The 12,063-nt window shown below is 39.9% G+C and overlaps 1 protein-coding gene across 3 annotated transcripts in view; it reads left to right on the top strand.

The window, feature by feature from the left end:
- Window positions 1–12,063, top strand: part of SNX24 (sorting nexin 24) — a 141,729-nt gene that overhangs the window by 74,447 nt on the left and 55,219 nt on the right. For all 3 annotated transcript variants that reach the window (XR_016441236.1, XM_090038460.1, XM_090038461.1), the window contains exon 2: window positions 2,469–2,552. Coding sequence is in view for 2 of the 3 variants with exons in the window: in XM_090038460.1 (XP_089894586.1) it covers window positions 2,469–2,552 (84 nt within the window). In the remaining variant the exon portion in view is untranslated. The remainder of the gene's footprint in view (window positions 1–2,468; window positions 2,553–12,063) is intronic.

Here is a 12,063-nt window from a genome sequence, read left to right on the forward strand (position 1 = left end):
CTCCATGAAAACCTTGGCCCTGCGATATCATGGCACCACCACTACTAGGGTGTCCATGTAAACTAGCCACCGGAATGCAAGCAGGGGCTGCTGGGAAATGGAGCCTGCCATGGGCCTGGTCTGGCCTGCAGACAAGACTTTGCCCACCCTTGCACTAAGAGTACATACAAATGTTCAGGGAGGTTAGGGGGCTGTTAGATTGAGTTAAAATGGCCATCCAATCCAAGGTAAATTTGGAAGATGGAGAGGTAGGGCAGAGGCTTGGGAGAGATTGGGGGCAAGCAGCTGGGGCAGGGAGGATTGGGGTATTGGGGTGGGAAGATGGGGTCTGCAGTGGGGGATCAGGGGATTTGTGGGGCGGGCAGGTGGGGTCTGCAGAGGGCATTGGGAGCCGGTGGGGACTTCAGGGGGTTGGTAGGATTGAGGGGCTACTGGGGTCTGCAGGGAATTTTGGGTGGATGGGGGCCTCTCTCCCCCACTACCTGGGACCAGGGTCTATTTTTAGCCCCCTGCCCTCAGACAAATAATGTGCCCCAATCTAACTGTCCTGAACTTTTATACAGTTCTCACTTAGATAGACCTAATTAGGGATCTAAAAGTAAAGTCTGCACCTGGGTGAAGTAAATTAGAATAAGTGGCTATTTTTAACACCATCTGTCCTCCCCTTAAGCCCCAAATGTCTGTGTGCACCCTCAGTCTGCTAGACTGCTTTACTTTTGAACATCTTTGCATTCAAAAGCATTTTATATCTTGTGTTTCTTATGCATCACTCTGAAATAAATGGTTCTTTACTTAAGTGGTGCAGCTAATTGAAACTGACTTCCATGTACATTAAACAGGGTTTCCCATCTACATACTTAGAACAATAAAAGCCTGTGTTCATAGCTTGAAAAAAGTAGTGCTGTATTTTCAGCTAAGTTTAAACTGATCTTTTAAAAATCTCCTTCCTTACCTATCATCTCATTTACACTTTGGTTTTGCAGAACATCCTTTTCTGATGCTTTTGCCAAAAACTAATAATTTCTGGGTTTCTGGTATATAGCTGTTTTGCAAATAACCAAGTAAGAAAGAAGGAAAGAAAGAAATGTGGACTCTGACATGGGGTTGCCTACTTAGTGATTCCTGTATAGTAAAATTCCTACTAAAGTGAAGGAGCATTCAGTCCCAAATTGTGTCAGTGTATAAGCTGACAGTATAAACTAATTCTCCTTAAGCTGAATACTTTGCCATGGCCCTGTTCGTTCTGGTTCAAACTGAACTAAAGCATGCATCTCTACAGAGCTTAGCCAAGCTGCTTATTAGATTAATTTTAATGCATTTGGCTGACTGTTGAGAAATAAGCAACATTTGAATAATATTTTAAAATGGCAGTCTAGCAGAGAACAGTAGAAAGTGTTTGATTTCTTTATCATTTGGCCTGAACCAGGCTGGTGGACTAGTCTGTGACAGAAGCTTTTTAATCTACATCTGAGTGAAACGGTTCCCAAATTCATTGTAAAGGATAATATACCGAGGCTTAAAACTGGATCCTTAAGGCAATATTCTGTCTTCAACATAGTCTTTTATCATTCTGGGGTTAATTACTTCTAGCCTTTTCTAAGAAAAATAAAACACAGTTAAAAACTAATGGAAGCAGCAAATGTCTTTTTTCATGCTGCTTTCCCACTGATCTTGTCTTCATTTAATAGGCCATGTTTTCATAAGCTTTTCAAATTTTTTCTCATCATCTGCCCTCACAACTGACCCAGTGACCTGAAAATCCAGAAAATGTCATGTTAGTGGCTACTAATTAGTGGATCCAGAGAGCCTCTTCATCTGGCCTTTCAACCTTCTACATGCAGCGGCAAAAGCTGTCATACGTATCAGACAAAGAAAACAAGCCTTTACCACCTTTTTTTTTTTTTATCTGTGGTGTAAATGGTAAAACAAGCCCAGCTGAGACTAGAGATGAATATGCAGGTTAGGAAGAAATTAACCTACAATGCACTGTTTGCATTTATTTCTTTTGTGCTTTAGAAGACATACTGCTTCTGTCATCAGAAATGCATTGTACATGTGTTAGCTTGTTACCGTAAAGTATTATGAGAGAGAAAAAAAGAAACAGAATCCTTATGTTTGTTTTGGGGGTTTTTTGTCATTACTACTTTGTTTTCTTTTCCCTTGAACCATATGAAATAATTTCAGTAAAGAATCATTGCTGCAAAATAAAATACACAGATTAAAAAATATCCAAAGCTTAATTGCTTTTAGATGCGTCTGCTGAACAAACTTGTTAGTTGAGCATTTAGTCAGACTCCTCATTAATCAATGTTGCACTCCTGTGTCTCCTGAGTCTTCTGGGTTTTTTGGGATCAGCTACTGTAATTAAAGGGATGAAATACATCATGGTCACAAACTTACTGTGTCACACAAATGAGTGTTTTGAGTAGGTGAAATTAATAGTTTTTTATGTCTTTATATTTTTACAGGTCTTCAAGATTGAGGTGCTTGTAAATGGAAGAAAACATTTTGTCGAAAAGAGATATAGTGAATTTCATGCTCTCCACAAAAAGGTAATTATTTTCTTTGCAGAAGTGTAATTTAGTTATATCTTACTAAATGGTTGTTTAATTTCTTTTGAAGTTGTCCCTGGTCATGTTGTATCTTAAGTATATCTTTATATTACATGTTGGTTTGTTCACTATATTTTCAGTACTTTTGTTAAAGGGATGGAAGACTTCTGAAATATTTCATGCTTTGCTTTATTTTTGGCAGTACGGCATTCTATTTAAGATTTAATCTCATAAAGATATAAAATAATATATATTCCTATAGAAAATAAATATGGAAAGAATTCTCTTTTCTAGTTAGGCAAGCAATTTCTGTTGCCTTTTGAGAGCTAGGTGACTAACCTCCACTTCATAGAACTGAATAAATAGCTCATATGTATTCAGCAAGCTAGAGAAGTATAAGACCTACTAGATCATAGTCCCTCCATTGCACTTTAAACCAATGTTATTTATCCACTATTAAATAATAGACTTCCTTTTATCCAGAGTTCTACAGCAAAGACATTATGTAAGACCTTGTATATTTAAGATGATAGTTTCACAGACATCCCAACTTGATACCAGTTAGTGTCTGAGTTGGATAGAATGGTGACAGGAAAATGTGATTGTCCCCTTCTAAAATAAGCTAGCTGATTCTACTTAAATTGGATGTTCAGAAAGGCAAATTTTAACATTTCTCAAGTTTTTGCAAAACAGGAAACAAGAATTCTGCAGAATGGAAGGTAAGTATGACCTATAGGACACATTCAGTTGGCTCCAAAAGATACTGTTTCCTGGACTGTATCCATCCTAGAACACTTTGCTGCCAGATGTTTTGTTGACTTACAGTTGCTGACATTACATTGTCAGTTGGGTACACACACATTTGGCTGCTTTTGCTAGTGCAACATGTACAGGTTTCCCTCGTGTTATGCTGTATGTGCGTTCCTGGAAAATGGTGCATAACTTGAATTTGCATAAAGGTAGCCCACTTCACAATGTAACAAATAGGGATATGTTCCAAGACCTTGACTGTACTGACCCCAGACCCATTTCTACCACTTTTACAAGACAATTTTGGTACCCATCAACAGCAGACAGTACACCCAAGCACAGGGCACTATTATAATGGGGATGGCAACTACAGAAACGTGTCACAGACAATGAGCGAGGAGCACAGATCCACACAAGAGACTATATTTTGGTGCATATCACTCCCAAAATACACGGCACAAAGCAGCTGACTATGAGCTTCCACCACACCAATTGCATAAGATTAAATTTGCCTTGCATATAATGAATTTTTGGTATAAAAAGTTATCGCATAAGAGCAAATTTGTACATACAGAACCTGCATAAAATGAGGGAAACCTGTACTCACTGAAAGAAGCTGTGTCAGCAAAATACTCAGTCTACCATGGCTAAGAACATAGGGCTTGCAGTTCCCAACATTGTTTTGTCATTGGAACTTTTCCACACTTGGTTTTAGTTGTGGTCTTTGGCAACAGACAGGTGGTGTCATTTGCCAACATGAATTTATTTAAGTGAGAAAGAGACCAGGGTTTGCCAGGATGTGCATATGCATGGAAAACTGTGGCAGTATAATGAAATTTTTCTCAACAAAACTTTATAGAATAGATGAAGCCAGAGAAAGCCTTAAATGATAAAAATATCATTTTGTTTGTAGATGTTTGCATAGCAGTTAGTATGTGTATGCATATCTTTTGTCTCTGCACTAGATGCTGGCACGATAGTACTAGCTGCCACCTTTAAATTGTTCATTTCAATTTGCTTTCATGCTTTTGCCATTCATATTCCAAATATTTGGAGCTCAATTTTCTTTCTTTTTTTTTCTTCCTCTTGTATGCACATTGACTACTCTACTTCATGAAAAGTACCACTGAATAAGTGGGCCTATTTTGCTTAGCCCCAGTCTTGCAAAAATGTTTGCAAGTTTGCACATTTTTTAACTTTTCTCCTGGGCATAATCCCATATACACAGTGAAAGCAGATGTATGATGCTTTGCCAGTGAGAAACTTAAGAAAGGTATGGCTTACTGTTGGTAAGGAAGGCAGAATCTGGCCTTTAGGGCTAGGGACAGAACTTGCATGTAAACTGGTATAAGTGATTGGAAACGGGTTCAAATCTATAGCACAACAGAAGTTCAATGCACACAGGGTACAAACAGAAGTGTAGCTCCTTGTTGTAAGTGAAAACGCTTTGCAGCAAGCATTCTGAGTAACAATGATCTCCTGGAACAAACAGAAGTTCACTGTTGGTTCCAGGGAAGAAGGGAATCTACTTGCTGGCTGTGAGACTGCAGCCAGTTTCCCTTAGTAACAGCCCCTCCTTTCTCCCAGCCTGTTGCTGTTTCAGAATAGGAGGGGGGAAAGGGAGGAGAGAGAGCTCATCCTGGGAGTTGGGGTGGGTGTATTGGAGCCCTCCAAGATTGGGGGGGGAAGGGGGGACTCCAGTTCACCTGCCCCACCTTCCAGCAGGGGCTGAAAACCCCCCGACTGAACTCCCTTTGCTCCCTTTCCCCCTCCCATTCTGAAAACAGCTTGATGTCATGCAGACAGAAGTTACAGAAGGTGCTCTATTTTGAAATGTCTTTATCTGACTCTTCATGCAGTGAGAGGTCAGATTTTCACCCAATCAGCCATTTTTTAAATTGTCTACAGCCATGCACTTGTGTTTGGTCATGGCCATAAGCTGCTGTGGCCAAAATTGGCACTTCTGTCTGTGCCCATAAACTGCTTTCAAAGTCACTGAAACCAGTTTAAAATAAGCCTGGATGGATGTAGCATCAGACTTAACTGATTTAGGTTAAATCAGTTTATTGAACTTCTGTCCCAGATCCCCTCCACGTTCAAGTTAACTTGCAGTCCTCCCGCATCCCAGGATGCTTTGCATCTCCCCTGCATACCCTCCTCACACAGTGGGTGAGCTAGTCTTGTCTGAAGCAGTCTGCTCCAGCCAAGCAGGGAGGAGTGCTCTAGCACCTCCTGGCTTTTGGCCTGGGCCACTGCAGGCATGTAGCTGCATTTCCAGAATCAAAAGTTAATGTCTGTTCACTTAATTTTTAATTCAGTCTCCACAGCTTAAACTAAACTGAAGGTTAAATCAATTCAGCCTCACACTTTTTGACCCTTTGTATTTAGTCTAGATGTCTAAAATTATTTCTACCAAATGTAGTAATGCATAACTTCCAGTTTTAGTTTCCTAATTTTGCTATAACTTCTGAAGTTGCCAGTTCATCCCTACGCAATTTAGTTCCCATCTAACTTTCTGCCTTTTGAGATTTTTCAGTTCCCTCTGCTCTACAGAAGTTTTGGGAGCAACTACAGTATTCAGAGCTTTCTCTCATTCTAGACTCTTTCATATGGATCCTTATGCCAGCATGGCTTCTCTTCAAATTCTATCTTAAAATGCTGTTTTTGATTGATAGTCTTTTCATCTCTTCCCCCAGAAATGGCAGTAAAATAAATAAGCTTAAAAGTGTGCAACTATAACAAGGCACGTTTTATGCTTCACTGTTCAATTACTTACCTTCATTATATCCTACACATCATCTGCTCATTGTCTATTCAGATTCAATAGTGCACCGTTAACAGTAGTGACTTATATTTTCTTATTATTCATTACAGAATAAATATATCCATTGTACATTGCCAGCGTATTAATGAACACTGACTTTTTAACTCCTTATAGTAGTATCAACTGTCAGAACCAATATCAAGTATTCTCTCGAATCCCCAAAAGGATAGAAATCTCGCCAAATTTTAATTACTCTCTGAAAACACTAGCATCTCTTCCTGTCACAATTTATATAAACTTTTAATGTGTTCAAGCATCTCCCATTTTGAGACCACTTTATAACACATTCTCTTCCCTTCAGCAGTTTATCATAAACCTTAATGCAAATCTTAAGTTTTCTGCTGCAATAATACATTAGGCAATTCCTAGCCTAATTTTAATGTCTTCTGTTCATAACAGAATAAATAGAAGTATCTCAATCTGCATTAGTGTATTTTTCTTTTCTATATGGACACCAGCAAGTCCTCAACACTGTCTGAGAAAGTTTGGCTTGGACGGATTCTATACTTTTCTTAAATTTCTTCCTCCTGTTCTCTATAGATAAAACACTCTCATTCCTCTCTGATACTAATGGTAGGCCCCTAAACTGAGGACTTACTACCTTTTTAAAATTATGTCATAAATATCATATAGGGCACAATTTAAATTACTTCCCTTGGCAGCTATTCCATAGAAAAGCTAATACCTTTTAAAATTATAGTTGCCAAAAAGGTAGACTGAGAGCAATGTCATTCCCTGCAGGTTTTGCAGGTCCTTTAAAGCAGAGCCAGTGGATTGTAACATGTTCACTTAATTTTCAGTCAATTTTTGTTGCAGAAAGACTTCTTTAAAGTAATTCCATCTGATTAAACAGTTTGTTTTCTATAATGTAAACAATCAATGTGCGTGTCATATAGTGGCCGTCCAGTGTTGGTGGCCATATAACGTTTGTTTTCAGTACCTCAGTCAAGCATTTTATGGTGCTCTTGCCTCCCAGCCCCATTTCCCTTTTAAAGAATAATCACTAGGGAAGAATATGTACCTACAAATCTTAAGGTACAATATGAACTTCTTTGAGCCTGTGAAGCCACTGCTATGGGAAAAATATCCTTTTAAAAGCACCCAGTAACTCAAAGCATTCTGGGCTGATGATGTTTCTGTAATGGACCAGAGCCAAATAGAAGTAGTGTGCCTAGAAAAGGAGAATTTTCCTATTTATTCTGTAAAGCAGTGCCGTTCCAGCATTATGTGGGGGAAGGTCTCCATTACCAGTTTCAGATAGGATAATCGTTATTCAGAACACCAGTGAAAATATTGTTTATTTGTTCCAAAGACAGCTAGCAGCAGCACATATTTTTCCCGCTGCTAGTTGTCCCTGGGCATGCCTCTGCACATGCACTCTGGTGTGTGGCACATTGCCTTGGGTGGGGCAGCAGCTGGGCTGGCGCCAACAGTCTTACCTGGGACCTCCCTGAGCTGCACAGTGGAGATCCAGGGATGTGGAGCCTGGCTGGTAGCTGGAGCCTGGTTCTGGCCAGCCAGGTGCCAGTTTCGGGCAGCACACGCTGCAGGCATGTGTGCCAGCCCATTTTTTTCTGCTGCGGGTTTTCTAGATGCCAGGATTTCCTGGTGTCTAATTTTGCCACCACTCTGCAAAAAAGCAGTGTGGCAAACAGAATCATGAGCACTGTGTGCATTTCATGAAGCCTCAAAAGGCTTTGAGTTGTACTACAAACCCCATGTTCCCACTCATGGTGATGCAGCCTTTGGTGCCAGCCTGCCTTGCCTTCTGCCTAAAATCTTCATTAGTTTCAAATAGCTAATTTTTAGAGCTGTATATCTAAACCATTTCTAATGCTTACATACCTCATTTACTTACATACCCCATGCATCTTTTCCCCAAAAAATCAGCTCAAAAATTGGGGGTTATCTCAAGTGGGAAACCTGATTTTCTGTTCAAAATAGAAGCACACTTGCTTTGATTCCTGCTCCTCTAGGCAGCTGTAATAGCACTTCTGTTTAAGTAGCTGAGGGAAACAGTTGACTTAATGGCTCAGTGTTCTTTACCCCACAGGTGCTAAAGACTGTCTCTCCTTCTTAATGGTCTTGATGTTCTAGTATTCAAGCTAACTTTTCTGGTAAATTTGCTGTCTGGTAGCTATTCCTGGTCTCTCTTCTCCTGTTTCACAGCCCCAAGATTACTTTTTTTTCTCTTTTCAAATTCATAGATTTATCCATGGAGACCAGTTTTTAGATGCAACTAAAGTTACAGGTTTTGTTTGGGCAGGAAAGAGAAAGTAAGCTGAAGATTAGGCTCTGTCCTTGCTTTCTAGAATTACAATTGCAGAAAAAATATATATGCCCAAGAATAAGGTGCGTGTCTTCTTTGAGGTCATCTGGTATACAAGAAAATACAGTATTTATTCTTTAGAATATTTGGCTTAATTGGTTTGGATACCAAAGAGATTAGAAATGCATGACATTATTATTCATCATGTGTCCAGGAAAATGCTTGAAATTCCAACTGGCAGTGTCAACTGGTAAGTGTATTTATAAATTCAAACTGATTTAAAAAAAATATTTTGTATAATTCTCTTGTCCCGTCACACATTGGAAAGTGATTATTTACTTTTATAATTTGACCTGTCTTTCATGACTGCCACAGAAACTGATATATTTAATAAAGGAAAAATCAAACAGTCCTGAAGTCAGTTAAAATATTTAAAAATTATCCTCAGATAAAAAATCATTAAATGTATACATTTGGCTTCAGACATTATCTAACAGTTTTAGGGACTACTTGAGTAACATACAAACATAGGTCTTATATAATATTCATTTGCATATTAATATAAGGATAATTTAATAAAATATGAATATGTTGTAATGATTTCGGTTTCTGTATTTATATGCAGTAGGCCAGTGGTCTCCAAAGTGGGGTGCGCAAGATGATCTATTGGGGTGTGGGAAGAAAATATTAGAACTTCTATTTATATTTATATTTTAACTAAAAAAATAAGAAAGAAATTAAGCTTTACTAATATTTAATATATGGATTGACACTGGTGCCCTCACTCGGTCTGTATGTCAGAAGGTCACATGTCATGTACGGTACACGGGTACATGTATATAATTTATAAATAAATAAATATACATATATGGGGGGTGCGTGCTCAAAAATTTTTTACTAATAGGGGTGGGCGATCAAAAAAGTTTGGAGACCACTGCAATTGGTACATACATACACAGTTGTGGTACACACTTTTACCTGTCTTTGTTGATTGCATCGGTTGTATAACAGGGTGAGAGAGCAACAAGAATTGTTAATCATCAGTTGAAGTGTCAGCCGTAGAGTATTTATCTTGTAAGCAGCTAAGCCCTACTGGAAGCTTGTATTGTTTCAGGTTTGTCTCTCTTCATCTAGAGCAATTCATTACTCACCTACAAGACCTGTCATGGATCCCAGCAGCTGTGATGATAGCATCTTTGAATTCTTGGCAAATTTAAAGGAAAAAATGGGGTTTTATACTGTGACTTTAAGATCACTTGGTAGTAGTCTGGTAGAACTGGGAAACATTTAATTGTGACCTGCTATGTTTATGAAATAAGCTAATTGCAAAATGTTTCTATAGTGATTGAGATTCTCTTGTAGAAACTTCATAACTTATGATTGCCAAGATGTTGATATGCTGGCACTGCTTTTTGCTACAGTGACATCTCAGGAAGCTCAAAAATGAAATGTAAATTCTTAAACCCCTGTGGGCATGCATGTCAAAGTCAATTTTGAGTTTCTTTCCTTGCCTTTCTGTCTTCACATTTACTCAGAGGCAATACCCAGCACAAAGAGTGTCTAATGTAACCTCCTATTAAAATGCAATGGAATCCATTCCGGTTGTTATTTTGCTTTTTTAGTACTGAGAAAAAAATGTAAGTATTTTGGTTGTTATTGGAAAAGGGTATTTTATATATTTTCCTGTGGAAGAAATTCTGCTACTATCTGCTATAACTTTTGTTGCACTTCTGATCTCTGCTGCATGGGTATTTTATAGAAATTAGTTAGAAAGATGCTTAGGGATAGCCTGTATAGCTGTGTTGCTACTCCCTTTTTATAATTTATTGCACATTAGGTTCTACTTAAAGTTTAACTTCTTTTTTCCTCCATTACTTTGGTTTGTCTGCTCTCTGGAAAACCAGTTATTTATCCCCCTTTCAAAGGGTTTTTTTAACATTCCTTCCAGGGCTCAGTGCATCACAGCCTGATTGGGGGTAAAGCGGTGGCCAGATGGTTGAGAGGTGCTTGGACCCCTGCTGCTCCCTTCGTAGGTGGCTGAATGATCCAGGGGGCTGTCCAGGGTCTCTGGCTCAGGCTACTGCCTTAGGAAAACTTTCCCTTGGAGTGGGAAGGTACCTGGACCCTGCTTCTGAGTTCCCAGGGAGCTGGATATTCTGCATGCTGCACACATCACCACTTTTAAACAGCATTTTCCCCCAAGCTACTCATCAATTTAATTCATAGCAATGACCAGGCTTTGGGGTATCCCAGGCTAATTTTGAGTGGAAGGGCAAGATGGCCAAGTTGGCTGCTTCTGTTTCTAAGTCAGTTGCTGGGAATGGGATAAAATTGACACTGTTGGCTTGGGGGAAAGTACAGTTTAAAAGCTGCAGAGACCTTGGGCAGTCCCCCAGAAATGCAGAAGTAGGAGTACCCCCTCTAGCCATCTAGCTGCTACCCCCTCCTCAGCAAAGATCAGCCTGGCAGGCTGCCCTGAAGCTTGGTCAGTTGCCACCCATGGAATGAAACTGACAAGCAGGTTGGGGGAAGGTGCTGTTTAAAAGCTACAGAGGCGTTGGGTAGCTCCTCAGAGCACCCAGCACCTCAGGAACCCAGAAATAGTGTTACCTTCCTATGCATCTGACCATCCTGTCCTTCCAAATCCAAATCAGCCTGGGACAGCATGGACTGGGTTACGTGCAGGCAGTATAGGCTGCATACTAGAGTAACCACTTGCTAGGTAGGGGTTGCAGAGAGAGTTATGAGAAGTGCACTGTGGGATGCCTGGAGGACTGACTAGTCACAGATTGTGCCTGTAGACCTGTGGGACGCCTGGTCCAACAGTTGCACTGTAAGTATAGTGTGCTGGAACAGACTTGACTAACCAAGTCTGCTGGAGTGTACTAATTGGCATGCTCCAGTAGCCTCAGTATCTTGTGTATTCATCATCCCAGTGCTTCAAAATGGTAGTGGTGGGGGGGTGCTTTAATTAAAGCTTGTTTGATGAGTTTTAGTTAGTGCCCCCACCACCATTTTGAAGCATGGGACGCTGAATACACAAGACATGGCAGATGCTTTAATTAGACCCTCCCCTCCACCTCTGGAGCATGTGTAAACATGCTGAGATGGTTTAGTGCGTGTATGTAACACGGAACTGGTTCAAGAAAGACTGTTTGACAATAATGCCAATAATCCAGGTATACTTTTGAAACATTCTAGTCGGTTTAACTATTCTAAACTGACTTGTACATCCAGTCACCGATGGTCCAAACAGCATTTTAAATAGTTTAAGAATTGTGTCTATCAACACCTTAAACATCTGTGACTCCACAGCCTGAAACAGTGGTAGGTTAAGCAAGGCCATATCTGTAACGCTTGCCTGTCAAGCCTTGAACCATTGCTAAACATAATGCTTTATTCAAGCCTGGCTGTTAGGTAGAGTGGATGACATAAAGAATCCATCCAATCACAGCTCTTAAGCTCCCTCTAAGCTATCAGCTCTGCCTGATTGTCCTGTTTGGGGTATGGATGAGCGTGTACTTTGAGTGGCTTCAAAAAGGGAGAGACAACTGCTGCAGAAGCAAGATGAAGCAGGGTCAAAGTAATGCGGTTTTGTTATGCTTTTATTGCTACAGGCTCATGCACACATAACAGTTACAGAATAACAGCTGCTGCCCATTCCTTTT

Source organism: Crocodylus siamensis, chromosome 3 (genome assembly GCF_052110815.1).
Source record: "Crocodylus siamensis isolate JL-2025a chromosome 3, ASM5211081v1, whole genome shotgun sequence".
Lineage (NCBI taxonomy): Eukaryota > Metazoa > Chordata > Crocodylia > Crocodylidae > Crocodylus > Crocodylus siamensis.